The sequence below is a fragment of the Rhinatrema bivittatum genome, chromosome 9, assembly GCF_901001135.1.
Source record: "Rhinatrema bivittatum chromosome 9, aRhiBiv1.1, whole genome shotgun sequence".
In the NCBI taxonomy this organism is placed as follows: Eukaryota; Metazoa; Chordata; class Amphibia; order Gymnophiona; family Rhinatrematidae; genus Rhinatrema; species Rhinatrema bivittatum.
Window position 1 is genome coordinate 181,590,248 of NC_042623.1, and position 16,498 is coordinate 181,606,745.

The 16,498-nt window shown below is 44.4% G+C and overlaps 1 protein-coding gene across 1 annotated transcript in view; it reads left to right on the forward strand.

Moving 5' to 3' along the window:
* Positions 1-16,498, forward strand: part of FYTTD1 (forty-two-three domain containing 1) — an 80,197-nt gene that overhangs the window by 14,900 nt on the left and 48,799 nt on the right. The window contains exon 2 of the mRNA XM_029615561.1: positions 15,652-15,783. Coding sequence (XP_029471421.1) covers positions 15,652-15,783 — 132 coding nt within the window. The remainder of the gene's footprint in view (positions 1-15,651; positions 15,784-16,498) is intronic.

Sequence of the window (16,498 nt, forward strand, 5' to 3'; positions counted from 1 at the left end):
ATTCCTACCATTGAAACAGTGCGCAATGTTGCAGTTGCATGAAAGCATCAAGGCTTATTAGTTAAGGCTAGTAATCTCTATGCCTTCTGCTACAGGTAGTAACTGCTGCACCAGTAAGTTACCCCATATACAGACTTTTCTTCATTTCCTTCCTCTAGCCTTTAGGGATCCATGGTGATCATTCCATGCCCTTTTGAATTGTTTGACTATTTTTGTATTCACCACCTCCTCTGGCAGGGCATTCCACACATCCACCACCATGAGAAAATATTTCCTGATATTGGTTCTGAATCATCTCCTCTAGAGTTTCATTTCGCAAGTCCTAGTTTTATTGATTCCTTTCCAGCAGAAAAGGTTCAAAGTTCGTGCATCATTAAAACCTTTTAGGTATTTGAAAGTCTATATCGTAGCTCCCCTGCACCCTGCTTTGTTCCAAGGTATACAGGTTTAGATCATTCAGCCTCTCCTCAGAAATCTTCCCACACCATTTTGGTCGCCCTTTTCTGGCCTGCCTCTATCCTGTTTCTATCTTTTTTTGAGATATGGGCTCTAGAACTGAACACAGTATCAGCAAGGCCCTGTACAAGGGGATTATCACCTCCTTTTCCTTACTGGTTATTCCTCTCTCTATGCAGCCCAGCATTCTTCTGGCTTTGGCTATTGCCTTGTGGCATTGCTTCACTGCTATTGGATCGTCAGATGCTGTTACCTCAAGATCTCTCTCCCAATCCGTGCACATTAGTCTTTCACTCTCCATCACATACCGCTCTTTTGGATTACTGCATCCCAGATGCATGACTCTGCACTTTTTGGCATTAAATCCCAGCTGCCAAATCTTTGACCACTCTTTTTAAACTTTCTTAAATCACTTTTCAATCTCTCTACTCTTTCAGGCATGTCCATTCTGTTGCAGATTTTAGTATCATCCATGAATAGACAATCTACCTGCAATCTTCCTCACAAAGATATTGAACAGAACCGGTCCCAAAACCGATCTGTGGCACTCCACTTAACACCACTTTCTTCAGAGTAGGTTCCATTTATCATTACACGCTGTCTCCTGTCAGTCAACCTGTTTGTAAACCATGCCATTACCTTGGTGCTCTCTCCCAAGCTTCTCATTTTATTCACAAGCTTTCCTTCATGATTTTATAGATTTCTATCATTTATTTATATTTATTTAAAACTTTTTCCTTACTGTTTGGGCAGGTCAGTCCCAACGAGTGGGTTATGCACCTCTGCCAGCAGATGGAGACGGAGCAAAAGCTGATGTCATGGTCATATAATCTCGGCCTGACAGCCCGCCAGTATTCTCCATCTCCAGTAGATGGTGGACATTCATTTCCCTTAGTGGAATTGCCTGTGAGTGAAAAGAAGAAGGAATCGAAAGGAAATAATAGAAAGACGAGACATCTATATAGTACCGCTTGCTTTTGAGGTGATATTGTGGGGTCCTCCCTTAGTAGAGTACCTTCAGTCCCATAGCCTTAACTGGTGTGGACCAAAAATTTCAATAGTGGTTGTAGGCTGAGAGAGGCTCAGTAATGAAGGCCTTAGCCTTCTCCTCCCATAGCTGGGACCTGTTCCTGCTCTCAGCCAGGGAGGGCTAACCTCAGGTGAAAGTTTTTTACTTTACAAAAGAAAAACAAAACACCAGTGAGAGAAACAGGAAAAATGAGTTTACTTCAGCATTCGCTGTCTCACTCATGTCTCTGGGGAGTCTGGTGAAGTGAGGAGAGAGTGCCGGCATGGCAGGTTAAGCAGCCGTTTGGCTAGGCCCTGCTTTCAGGCTTCTCTCCTTTTGGTGCATGGTAAGCTGCAGGGTGATCTTGCGCTTTTTTTCGCTACAGACCAGTAGCACATTCTAGTGTATCTAGATTTCCAGAAAGCATTTGACAAAGTCCCTCATGAGAGACTTCTTAGGAAATTAGTCATGGTATAAGTGGCAGTTTCCTATTATGGATTGTCAAGTTGTTAAAAGATAGAAAACAGAGAGTAGGGCTAAATGGTAAATTTTCCCAATGGAAAAAGGTGAATAGTGGAGTGCACCAGGGATCTGTTCTGGAACCAGTGCTTTTTAATATATTAATAAATGATCTGGAAATAGGAGCAACAAGTAAGATGATCAAATTTGCCGATGACACAAAATTATTCAGAGTTGTCAAATCACAAGAGGATTGTGAGAAATTGCAAGAGTGCATTGCAAAACTGGGAGTATTTTTGCCCCTGAGGTCCTTGAAAGGATGTAGACTCTGGAGGTGGAGCCCCTTGGTTTTCCCAATGAAGGTTTTTGGGCTCACCTGTTGGTTCAGGAGATAGGTGGCGTATATCCCATTTTTATTACAGGTGGGTCCAGTTTACTTTGGCTCAATATGTTCTTGAAGTTGGGTATGCTCTCGAATTTCCTCACATTCCTCTGGATGCCTTCATGATCTCTTCATTTAACTCCCCTCAGAAGTGGAAGCTACACAACAGCAGCTGTTAAGCCTGAAAGTGGTGATTCCTGTTCCTGAATTGCAGGCTGCTGTTCCATTTATTTTGTCATGCCCAAGAAGGAAGGGTCGTTTCGGCCCATACTGGATCTCAAGGGTGCCAATTGACATTTACAAGTCACACATTCCAGGGTGGAAACAGTGTACTTTGTCATAATGCCAGTTCATGCAGGGGAGTACCTTACATCTCTGGATCTGATAGAGGCATATCTGCATATTTCCATCCGTCGGGAACATCAATTTTCCTACGATTTGCTGTTCTAGATTGTCATTACCAGTTTCAGGCCTTGGCTTTCGGGCTAGCCGTGGTGCCCAGGACCTTTTTCCTAAGTTAGTGTAGTAGTAGCAGCGGCTCTCTGGATTGAGGGTATTCTAGTTCACCCCTATCTGGACGACTGGTTGATTTGAGCCAAGACCATGGAAGAGAGTCTTCAAGCTTCCCGCAGGATGGTTTCCTTGCTATAGGAAGTAGGCTTAGTGGTGAATCTGGTCCCAGAGCAATTTGCAGCTGTTTCAGATCTTGGAGTATCTCAAGGTTTGATTTGATACAAGGTGGGGCAGAATATTTCTGCTGGACTCGCGGATCCACACAATGCTGCAAAATTGATCCCTGTGGAACTGTTTGTGTGACCATGGGTCTTATCTGCAGGTCCTGGGCTTGATGGCTGTCACATTAGAAGTGGTTCCCTGAGTATTCGCAAAGCTTCTGTCTCTTCCCTCATAGTGGGAAACTGTTATAAGATTTTGTATCGTTGGTATTATACACCCAACCAAGTTGCATAGGTTTTATCTAAATGTTAGTAATCTTTGTTGGCGGGGATGCAAGTTGGTGGTTTCTCTTCTCCATGTTTGGTAGGATTGCCTGATTATTAAATTATTCTGGGGGCAGATGGGATCTCTTCTCTCCAGTAAGCTGCATGTCAACATCACACTTCTGGCAGTGACCACATTCTTAAACTTCCCTTGTGAGGGTTTAGAAGCAATTTCTGGTTTATTGTTGCAACAGGTTTGTGTTGCGGCAAGGATTGAAATTGCGGCACATTGGAAACAGAGTCAAGCTCCGCCCCTACAAAAGGTTATAAACAGGTTGGATATGGTGTGTAAGATGAGCAAATTTACGGCTGTTAAACGGAATAATCTGGGAAAATTCTATTCTATATGGAATCCATATCTGAATTGGAGGAATAGTGTTCTATGATATGTTCTGAATGCCCACTTCCTGAGCTGCTTATTCTTTTTTGGATGTCTCAATGTGTCAATGGATGTTGTATTATGATTTACGGGATTGCAGCACTTAGGTATAAATATGACTAGTACTGAAGGAGGGGATAAGGGGGGATTATGATTCTGTTCATAAAGTAAGTGTTTTTTTGTTGTAGTGTGGTACATTATTGTATGTTCTGACAACAATAAAAAGTTAATTATAAAAAAAAAGTGGTTCCCTGGGCAAGGGTGCATATGTGCCCTCTTCGGTGCACTTTGCTCTTCCAATGGAGAAGAAAGAAACTCGAAGAAATATGCGGTGAGGCTATTCCTTCCGTTAGAGGTGAGATTCCAATTGGACTGTTACAGGTGGATCATCTCAGGAAAGGAATTTCCCCGATGGAGATTCGGATTGGTTGGGACTCATAGCAGATGCAAGCCTCCGGGGAGGGGGGGCTCACTTTCAGGAGTTGGTGGTGCAAGGCCGCTGGAATGCGGCAGTGGAACATCAACAGACTGGAGGCACAAGCAGTTTGGTTGGCATGCCTGTGGTTCACTGAGCAGCTAGAGCAACATCACCTTTCATATTGCTGGAAAGGACAATATCGGAGCCAATTTCCTCAGCAGGAGAAACTTGAGCCCAGAAGAATGGGAGGTAGCAGACTAAGCCCTTCAGCTCCTGATGAACCATTGGGGCCTACCAAATCTAAGCCTGTTGGTGACCTTCAACAACACAGAAGTTCCATGCTTCTTCAGTCGCAGGCAGGACCCAAAAGCGATTTGACATCGGTGCTCTCGTTCAGGAGTGGCCATGCGGTGCCCTTCTGTACATTTCTGCCCTGGCCTCTGGTAAGCAGGCTGGTCCAGAAGATTGCAGGTCAAACCAATGCCGTCTTTTTAGTGGCTCTGGATTGGGCTCGAAGGCTGGAGTATGCCGATCTCCTGTTTCGTCAGGGGCCCATTTGGCATGAGGATCCAGGTCAATCTATCTTGTGGTCTGGCCATTGAAAGGGCTCGGTTGTTGAAATGGGTTTTTTCACCTGTGTTAATTTCCACTCTTCTTCGGGCCAGGAAATGTTCTCTTTCTCTAGCCTATGTTAGAGGTTGGAGGATCTTGAGGCCTGGTGTTTTGAGCGAGGTCCTCAACTATTCAAGATGGATGTTCCTTTGATTTTGGAATTTTTACAACACAGCTTGCTTAAGGATTTGGCCCTTAACACCTTACAGCCCTGGCTTGTTTTGAGGGACCGAGTTAGATTGTGAGCCTTCTGGGGACCTAACAACTGTATCTGAAAGTAACTCACCTTGCACTGCCAATGAAAAAGGTGTGAGCTAAATCTAAAAAATATCCCAGTTCCTTCTGTTTGGCTTTTCCCACCATCACGAATGTATTTTTATTTTCCTCTTTAAGAAATAATGGTAATTTATTTGATATACCCTACTATAGCAATACCACTTAGGGGCACTGCTGTGTTGATCATCAGGCTCTCATGCATGATTTCACGTCACTGACACAAGTGAATGTCAACCTTCTGACAAAAACCTTGGGACCACATAGCCATGGGAACCACAGCACTAACTTGGTCTAAGTGGCCAAAAGACTCTAAATGTAAAAAGAATTTATACTGCGCTGAGCACAAACTACTCAAAGATTGAGATGTAAGTCAGGGAGTGTGACCATAACTTTCACTGTAAAACCACAAGAAAATAAATGACAGAAAGGAGAAGTCACTTAAGGACTGAAAAGAAAACTAGAGCTCAGGAGCAGACATTCATTCTTTGAGCAAGCTAAGCACTACTATTTCTTCTTAAAGCGAGCTCTAATCCAGTTTCCCGTTCCCAGTGAGGTCAGGTGGCAGGGTCATTTCCCCTCTGCCAAATGATACAGGTTCTCGGTGTCCCCCAAAAGGCCAAGAAGGGTTTAACTTCCTTCAGCTCATAGCTCAGATCTTCAACTGCATCTCTGCTGAAGGGCGGTCAAGACATGATGCTACTACTGCTGTAAGAAATATTATCAAGGTACGTTTGTAATGGGAGCCCGTTAGGGTGAAGGTGATTTATATTCACAGCCCCTCACTTCATGCTATGGAAAATGTGTTTTGTTTTTTTAACACCATAAGTGCCATTTTGTGCAACTCCAATTAACAGACAAAACTACAACAATCTAACCAATCTCTGATACCACACAACACAGCCAGAAATGTGGGCAATTGTGTGAACCCCAATCGTTTATCCTTCCATGGACTATATGGCATGTCATGAGCGGACTCCGTCCCAGATTTCTAGGAATGGCGTGGTGACAATGCAAACTCTCCCATGAAAGCAGCACACAGGGCAAAGCTTTGGCACATGATGCACTATCTAGCAGCAGTATATAAATGATAAATAGTACCAACAGTACAGAAACGAGATGGCAGAAAAAGACCACACAGCCTATCAAGTCTGCCCATCCACACCAACTATTGAGCTTTACAATCCCTACCACTCCCTCAGAGGTCCTTTCTTTGTTTCCATCATGCTTTCTCGAATTCAGATATTGTTCTTGCACCTTTTGTCATCGCATCCCAAACAGGTTATAGTTGAACTGGAAAAGGTACAGAGAAGGGCGACCAAAATAATGGCAATGGAAAAGCTAAAAAGGTTAGGGCTCTTCAGCTTGAAAGAGACTTGCAAGACCATTGAGATCTGCAACAGAACAATTTGGTGGAAGTTCCAACTTTTTAGCAAGTGAGATTGGATGAATCTCAGCAGCGACTGTTTTATATTCAAGCTCCAGAATTGTGGAACTCCCTACCCTCACCCACTGAAGGAAGAGAGTTGTCTTGAGTTCCAGAAGATGTAAAAGGTTTGCTTTTTCAAAAGGCTTATCAAGATTATATTTGAAGAACTTTGGCAGCTAATGAGATATCAGGAGTAAATGGTGGATTGTATAAGTTGCCTTATGGTTCATTACGTGTTGTTTTAACAATGTTTTGTGGGGTTTTTGTGTTTTTATTTCTATATAAATTGCTTTATGAATGTTGGTGGACATGCATAGAAGTTCTGATCTGCGATATGGAGAAATTACTACTTACCTGAATTTCCTTTCCATTAGTAAGGGCAGGTCTATCCTAACGAGTGGTTTATGTACCTCTGCCAGCAGATGGAGACGGAGCAAAAGTTGATGTCATGGCCATATAGTCCCACTCTGTCATCAGCCCACCAGTATTCTCTGGAAAAGCCAAATTATGGACAAAGCTGATTATATTTGAACATTATTATCAACAGTCAAACATTCATGTTTCTCAACTCAACCAGCAGGAACGCTGATCTCAGCCAAAAGAAGGAACATATCTAGCAAACTAAGGGCTAGGGAAGCCACTTACCAGTTTTCAACGAAGAACAGGAATCATTCTGCACAGCTCGCCCGAAGAAAGGCTAACCACAAATTCAAACATCGGCAGCCAAGCCCCCAGTCCCTCCTTTCTCCACCTCTCCCTACCCTGCAACCTCAAACCTCCTTTCCCCAACCCTTCCTGCCCAGCACTTTCCTGACTCCCTATCTCCCAAGGCCTTCCTCCTGGCTCCCAGCCGTCAGAAAACCTTCAAGTCCAATCCAGCCTCCCGCTTTACCAGCAGCAGATAAGAACAAGAAGCACTGAGGAGAGGAAGAAGATGAGGCAGCAGCAGCAGCAGCGGATCTATACAGCACGCACCTCCCTTCCTCATGCTCCTGCGTTCATGCTCAGGCCCCATGGGTGAAGAGAGCATTGGCCAGGCAGAGGAAGATAAAGTTGGTGTCCTGCCGGGCCTTTATGAACAGGAGCTGGTATTATCTCTCTCTGGTCTGGGAAGGTTATTCCCAGTGGGAATAACCTCCCACTGGGCCAGGAAGAACAGAAGGAAGCAAGAGCAGCTTCCTTTCATACCCAATAAAGGAGAAATCAGCCAACTCCTGTCCAGACTGATGAGGAAAGAGCAGCCTTCTGCTGGCTCTGCGACACACCTTCCGTGACTTCGTGACACACTAGTGTGTCCCGACACACCTGTTGAGAACCACTGCTCTAAGAGGTGTGCTAGACAATGTTTTCTGGAAACCTACATTTAGCTTTTTGCTGCTGTAGTGTAAGCTTCGATGCAAATTGTCAGGGCGACTTGGTAGTTGATTTTTTTTTTGCAGGGTTGTTATCCCAGGTTTCCTGACTCCCAGGCCTTTTGTTACTCTGATATTGATACCTGGAGCTGGTCCATAAAGGGGTAGAAGCCCTGCTTGAAACAGTGCGAGCGAAATCCTTCTCAGCTGTATACTAGTAACATTCATTTCCTTTAAACAAGTAAGATTGGTAATTTGAAAATTTAGCACATAAATGTCGCTATCCCTTTATTTGTTTTCACCTAGGCTACAAGCTTTTAAAATAAGTACACATTTTGAAATTTATAAACTTCTTTTCCAGGCAAGGGCTCATGGTGGGCAATAAAACAAAAACCGCAAAACATGTTCCAATAAAAAAGAATTACATTATAAAAAGCATGCATAGCAAAACTTAAGAAACATACTCCAAACAGTCACATTCTAAAGGCGGGTTTAAAAAGCCAGTCTTCATTAAAGTGCTAAAGAACTCCAAATTGGACCAAACAGATCCTTTGAACTTTCGTCCTATCTCTTGACTTTAATTGAAAGATCAGTGCTTAAGCAGCTGCAATCCTTCTTTGATGAAAATGACATACTTGATCCCTTTCAGTTTGGATTTTGTCCTAACCACAGCACAGAGATACTGCTGTTAGCAGCCATAGATATAGGTGCGGTTTTGAGATATCCACTAAGTACGTTCTTGTCTTACTGGACATCTCAGCCGCAGTTGATACAATTAAACCATAATCTATTGCTCTCGCGTCTGAAAGCAATTGGCATATTCAGTCAGGTGTTAAAATGGTTTGAATCCTTTCTCATGAACCTTCTTTTTCAAGTAAAAGTAGGTGCTCAAAAATCAGAATGGTACCCGATTATGAGAGGAGTTCCCCAAGGCTCAGCGCTTTGTCTTGTTGAATGTCTGTGTCCGGTCTGTAGCCTACTCACTAACCTTGGAGTGGGCTACAGACTACGCAGATGACATTTAGGTTTTTGTCCCCATTACTGCAACGATTGATTATGCACTTGACATTGTTGGTAACTGCTTAAGATCTATCCTGGAATGGATGTTTTCTTAGCTTTCAGACAGGTTAATCCGCACCTGTGGGTTATGCACCTCTACCAGCAGATGGAGACAGAGCAAAGCTGACATCATGGTGTATATATACTCCTGCACTGACACCAACCAGCCCACCAGTATTTTCTGTCTCCAGCAGATGGTGGATGTGCATTTCCCTACTGGGGATTGCTTAAAAAAAAATTTTGAAAGGAGAGAAGAAGGAAATTAATTTGTTCCACTCTCCAGTGGTGATACCTTATGGTCCCTCCCTTAGTCGAGTTTTCCTGAGGTGATATCTGTGGATCCCTCCCTCAGAGTGCTTCAATCCTGTAGCTGGTTTTCCGGCGTGCACTTTTCTGTAGAGAGAGAAATAGCTGAGAGCCTAGTGGGTACAAGAAGCTGAGTGCGGCGGTGAAGGCCTTTGCTCTTTCCCCTTGCAGCCAGAGACAGACTTTATACTCGGCTGGGACTGGCTGAGTTTAGGTAAAGAGTAAATATTTAAAAAAAAAGAAAAAAAGTGAGGGATTCCCTTTTCCTTCTGGCCTCAGTGAGCCGATTCAATGTCCATTCCCACTTCTGAGGGCGGGTTGAGCAGCCTTTTGGCTAGGTCCTGCTCTCAGGCTTTGCTCAGATGCTGCGTGATAGGCCGCGGCAGCGTTCACGCGCTTTTCTACGTGCAAGTCTGCTGTGAAACAGTGTCTGACATCTGTTGGTGTTTGTGCGAACAGGTGGGTGCTCAGGGTGAGCACCTACCTAGACTGTGTATTGGGTACCTAAATTTTGGGCATCTGTAGTGTGCACTTATTGGACAGAGCTTGTTTTTGGTGCCCTGTTCAGGCTCGCTTGTGTGCAGACGCGCAGTTGGGCGCACAATTGTCAGATGCCTTTGGGAACATGCTGCTAGTGGGTGTGTATTCATGGCACTAATAATAAAGAAGCCTAAGTGCCTTACTCTTTGTGCTGCTTGCCTTATTTGGGCTTTTTAGCCTGCTGTCCCCTCTAACTTGTATCATTGCTGCATGGAGGCTCAGGGAGAGTTATCTCAGGCTGATCTTGCTGATCCTGGCCCTACCCACCATGATGCAGGAATGGGACAGGAGGGGGACCTGTGGAAGGTTTTGCCTGGTTTTGGGGCTTCCCTAACTGGTTCGTCAGCCGGGGAAGGCAACTCAATGAGCACAGGACTGATGCCGCTACCCCCCCCCCCCCCCCCTCTGGTTTTGATATGGATCCTTCTACTGTTTCTTGTGTGGAAGTTTTTCAAGGACTGCAGTTCTTTCTTCAGGCATAGTCAGCAGAACAGGCCAAACCTAAGAGTTCAGGATAGCAGATTGCAGATCCCTGCATGCTTGGTGCTGCAGATAAGCATCAGAGTATGTCTACACCTGCTGCGGGTCACGCTGATAGGGATCCAGATGGCACGGATGATGAAAATGATTCTTACTCCCTGGAGGATGGGGAAATTCCTCCAAGGTTGGAACCGAATCGAACAATGTTGCAGGCTCTGATCTCCTATACACTGAAGATGCTAGGCGTGCAGGGTGCTGATTCCATTCTAGTTTCTTTGCGTAAAGCATTATGGATGCTATTCAAGAGTTAATTGAGCTTGAATGTGGTGCCCAGGAAGCTAATTTTAAAGGGGTATGAGCCTTGGAAGTGCTGTACCCCCTGGATTCAGTGGCGAGAGAGAGCAATTGCACTTTCTGAAAGTGGATCCACTGGTGTGCGCCATCACCAAGTGGATGACTCTCTCTGTAGAAGGAGGAGCGGCATTGAAGGATGTGCAGGATAGCCTCAGTTCTATCTTAAGCCTTGATGGTGATCTCCTTGCTACTGGAACTAGGTTGGGTGGTGAACTTGGCCAAGAGCAGTATGCAGTGATCCCAGACACTGGAGTATCTAGGTTTCGTTTTCGACACAAAGCAAAGTAGTGTGTTCCTGCCAGAGAGCCGTGTTCAGAAACTGATAGCGCAGGTGCGACTATTGATAGAAACCATACACCTGATGGTGTCTTACCTACAGGTGCTCAGGTTGATGGCAGCCACGCTAGAGAGGTGGTTCTGTGGACAAGGGTGTATATGCGTCCTCTTCAGCACACACTACCTGCACGTTGGAGTCCACAGTCTCAGGATTACTAGAATCGGCTTCAGTTTCCAGTGGAGATCAGCATCAAACTACAGTAGGTAGTTGCAAGTGGATCATCTAAGGAAGGGCACTGGACTGTCTAGTACTCATGTCGGATGCGAGTCTCCAGGGTTGGGGGGCTGAAGTACAGAAGAGTATCTCTGGAGTATCAATTGGCTGGAAGCACGTGCTGTTCGATTTGGCATGCTTACGATTTGTTGAGGTTCGAATGATGTTGGACAATGCAACGACTGTGGCTTACATCAATTGCCAGGGAGGAGCCAAGAGCCAGCAAGTGTCATAGGAAATAGCCCTTCTAATGGAATGGGTGGAAGGACATCTTCAGGAGATCTTAGCCTCATGCATTGTAGGAATAGACAATGTAAGAGGCAAATTTCTCAGCAGACATAGTCTGGATCCAGGTGAATAGGATTTGTCAAATGAAGCGTTCCAGCTCACAGTGAGCCGCTGACGCCTTCTGTTTTTAGATTTGCTGGTGACATCAAACAATGCGAAGGTTCCTCGCTTCTTCAGTCGCAGGAGAGATCTGAAGTCTTTGGGCATTGATGCCTTCATGCAGGAGTGGCTGGAAGGAAAACTTCTATGGGCCTTTCCCCTGTGGCTCATGTTGGGCAGAATGATTTGGAGGATCAAGAGACTCACAGAGATGGTGCTTCTGGTGGCACCAGATTGGCTCAGGAGGCTGTGTTATGCAGATCTGCGGAAGCTCCTGGTGTACTCGCATCTCTGATTACCGGTCCACAGGGATCTGATTCTATTTTGTCTTATAGTATGGCCCTTGAGAGTAGAGATGTGAATCGGGTGCCGGGATCTGTTCCGGTTTCGGTATCATGGACCCTCGTGAAATTTCATTTCCCATGGTCCGGACGTTTTGTTTTTTTTTCTGGCTGTCCTGAGCCGGAAACACCCCCCCCCCCCCCGACCCTTTAGATCTAATTATTTACAATCCCCCACCCTCCCGACTCCCCCCGCCCCCCAAAAACTTGCCTAAAGTCACTGGTGGTCCAGAGGGGATCCCGGGTACGATCTCCCGCTCTCGGGCCGTCGGCTGCCAGTAAACAAAATGGTGCCGTGGCCCTTTGCCCTTACCATGTGACAGGGGCTATCTGTGCATTGGCCGGCCCCTGTCACATGGTAGGAGCAATGGACGGCTGGCAGCCAATGGCCTGAGAGCAGGAGATCGCTCTCGGGACTCCCGCTGGACCACCAGGGACAGTAGGCAAGTTTTGTAGGGGTTTGGAGGGTGGGGGAATGTAAATAATTAGATCTAAAGGGTCGGGGTGGGTTTGGGGGTTTATTCAGTATGCCCTTTCTTCCCCCCCCCCCCAAAATGATAAGAAAACTGCACAAAAATTTTGTGGGGTTTTCCTATCATTTTCAGGAACCCCGATACATGATCTGTCAAAAAAACGATGCACATCCCTACTTGAAAGGGCTTGGTTGCTGCAGTGTGGATACTCCACTGCTGTGATTCTACCCTGCTCAGTTTAGTGAGTGTTTGAGGCATGGTGGAAGGAGTGAGGGGTTCATTCTTGTTCTGTTAAGATCCCGCTCTTTTTCAATTTCTTGCAGGATGGCTTGATTAAGGGTTTGGCCCTTAATTCTTTGAAGATTCAGGTGGCTGCTCTTGCCTGTTTCTGAGATCAGGTGAATGGTGAGCCCTTGTCGGCACATCCAGATATGTGGCCTTGTTCTTAAAAGGGGTGAATCATCTTCGTCCTCCTTTGCGGTTGCTGGTGCCCTTGTGGAGTCTTAATCTGTTTCTGGATTTTCTGGTGGGTTCCACCTTTCGATCACTGCATAGTCTCTCCTTCAGGTTTATTTGAAGTCTGTGTTTCTTGTGGCGATTTGTTCTGTGCAAAGAGTTTCTGAACTGAAGGCCTTGTCTTGCCGGGAACCATTTCTGCGAGTGACTCCGGGGCGGGACAGTGGCAAACTGTTCTTTTTTTTTTTTTTTGTGGAAGGTGGTCTCTGATTTTCTCTTGGTTGTGTGTGTGTGTATATATGTATATATATGTATATATGTATATATATATATATATATTAAACTCTGGAATTTGTTACCAGAGGATGTGGTCAGTGCAGTTAGTATAGCTGTGTTTAAAAAAGGATTGGATAAGTTCTTGAAGGAGAAGTCCATTACCTGCTATTAAGTTCACTTAGAGAATAGCCACTGCCATTAGCAATGGTAACATGGAATAGACTTAGTTTTTGGGTACTTGTCAGGTTCTTATGACCTGGATTGGCCACTGTTGGAAACAGGATGCTGGGCTTGATGGACCCTTGGTCTGACCCAGTATGGCATTTTCTTATGTTCTTATATATCTATATCTATATCTATATATATATATACCGTATATATATATATGTGTGTGTGTGTGTGTGTATATATATATATATATTTACATCCCTGCACTGACATCAGCCCACAAGTGTTCTCTGCAAAAGCCAACTGGGGACAACTAACAATACATAATCATAACTATTAACAGACAACCATTCAAAGACTAGTTAACAGGGAAACATTGAGTTCAGACAAGGAGTATATCATCACTAATCTAGGAATTGGATCTGACATTTATCAGTAATCCTCAGACACAGCCACTCAGGACAATAGCACTACCATCTGGCAGCCAAGGGTGGCAAGGTGGATTAATCTGCCTTCAGTAAAGAAAAGGAAATTATTAGGTTGTTAGTAATTTCTCCTCTCTCCTCCCTCTCTCTCTCTGTCTCCATCTGCTGGTAGAGGTGCATAACCCACCTGTGTGGATTAACCTGCTCTCATTAAAGAAAAGGAAATGATCAGGTAAGTTAGTAATTTCTCCATACGAACAAGCTAACTTTAAAATATCATTAAAACCAATCTAATAATTCTCATATTCCCTATTACAGATTTTTCAAAATCTTTCAGATTTGAAGATCATACGATAAAAATGTCATCCTCTGTTCGGAATTTTGGGGTTCAGTTGGAATCAAATCTATCACTAAGATCAAATAAAAAGTGTAGCGAAGAATGCCTTTAACAAACTTTGTGTCCTGCGGACTCTCAAGCCATCCCTAACTGCATAATTTTAGAACTATCGTTCAGTCGTTGGTCATAGGCAAACTAGGCGACTGTAACTCCTCTATATGTAGGCCTTCCAGCATACTTCCTGAAATGCCTATAAGTAGTCCAGAATGTGTCTGGCAATCACTCAATACAGGCACTTGGGTTTTTGATCATATAACTTTCATTTTGTATGCTCTGCACTGGCTTCCAATGGAGGGAACAGTTTAAGATTGTAACCCTATTCACTGTGCACTCAGACATGAGACCCCCCCTACTATGTGTCAGTAATCTGATTAAAATATACCAACCGCTAAGAACTTTAAGATCGACAGGTTAAAGTTTTATTAGACATTCTATCAGCCTGTTTGGTGCACCTCGATAAAACAAGAGAGAGGACATTTTATGAAGCAAGCCCAGTTCTCTGGAACACTACCAGACAAAATCTGCCTAATTTTGTGTTACTCCACCTTTTGGAAACAACAAAAATCCCTATATTTCTCACAAGCATTCAGGTCCATGACTTCTTAACAGCTGATATACTTTTTTTTTTTTGCTGTAAGGATGTTTTTGTTTTTGTATGTCTTTTTAAGTTTTTCTTTTACTTATTTCTTTGTGTTTTAATTTGCATGTCTTCTGTAATCCACCGAGTACTTCGGATTGTGCAGCCTATAAGTCTTTTAAATGAATAAACTGCAGATACTTTGATTGTAGGCTTGAGTATATTCCATGCTTGATAGGAAGCACAAAATAAAATAAATCAGTCATTTGCTACTCGGGAAAACTTCCCTAGAGCTATTCTGGGCTAATGAAACAGTTAACGAGAAATCCTGACAAAATGTGTGTGTTATGCCTCCTCACATGAGCCTTAATTAATAGCTTATCTGACTCATAACATGTTTTATGCCAATGTCTTTCCAGCCGTCGGCCTACCTGATTCATGGATCTTGATTCCTGTGGAAACCGTGGAGCAGACTTAGCAACACGCACCATGCAGGGCTTGAACGGGGCTGCTCGGTCGAGTCTATTACTCTGCTCCTTATTCCTTAAATGAACTATAGAAAGGACTGAGAGATTCATTAGGACTCTCACCCATGATCACAGCTATCTTTCCTCTCGTGCTAATCCTTTTTAAAGCCATCTGTGCCATTGTCAACCAAAGGAGATGTTGTCTGTGAAATGACCTGTGACATTACCATGATGAAATCCTCCCTATTAATCCGTGAAGGTTCATCCTCACACGTGCATCGTATTTCCCCAGATTCTGGAATTAAGCCTGAAAATAATGTCCATCATTCTCATTTGCTTTAGCCTACTGCTCGTTTTAATTATATTTTTTGAACATTAGAACCGACAGGTGATGGGCACCGACCGACAATCATTTCAAACCACTGCCATAACAGGAGACATGCGAGCAGCCCGTGAGGGAACAGGGCCAGTCCTCTTCATCATTTCGCAGCCCCATCCCCATTCCTATTTAGCCAGCATCCCTTTGCTGTCCTTGGTCTCTCTCTCTCTCTCTCTCTCTGTGCTCCTGTTCGGTATTTCTCAGAGCTTTGCACAGTAATATTTGTTCATTGCTTACTTTTTCTCACAGATGATATCATTAAGCTGAACAGGGAGGAGGAGAGGAAGCTGAACATGCCTCGGCAGAACGGAGGCCTGCGTCCATACTTCACGCGGCAGTTCAGGAGGGGCAGGCGCAGGTGGGGAATCCAGCAGCAGAAAGGTATATGCACAGGGCTGTGAATGTTTTGTCCTGGATCCAGCAAGGCTTTCAGGCACCTGTTGGTTGCAGATATTGTTGTTACAGGATGGCCTGTAGCCCTTTTTAAACCCTGGCGCTAGTAGGAAACAGAGACCTACCTGCTCAGGATAACTGACATACAGTCAGCAAATCATACTGTGGTGGCGAGACACAATACATGTACTAGAAACTTTTTCAAGAAGTGGGAAAGGTCTCCTCTGCCACGCACTGTATGTGGGACACTGTGCCTCAGGTCTAAGCCCACTGTAATTATGTGATGAAAATGTTTCTTCTCGTTTGTTTGGGGAAAACTGTCATACAACTCAACCATCAAAACCCCAGAGGTGGCTGTGTGCAAGTTGTTTAGGCCTTAGACTGTAAAGTGTTTTTCCTGTAATTTAGAGGCAGTGGAATATTTGACCATTATATGCACTGCTTTCTTTTAGTCACACCGTAAGGTCCTTCAAATGTTTTCAAAGAAAAAAAGTCGATAGACATAAAGGCCTATCTAGTCACCCCATTCCTGAGCCTCCCCAATCTCAGGATTTACCCCTCATCCTCGCATCACAGCATCCTCTGTGCTCATTCCAGGCTTTCTTACGTTCTGTTAATGCCTCGTCCTCCATTGAGAGGCTGCTCCATGCAACCACCACAGTTTCTGAGAAGAAATATCTCTTTATATTACCTCTGAGTCTAC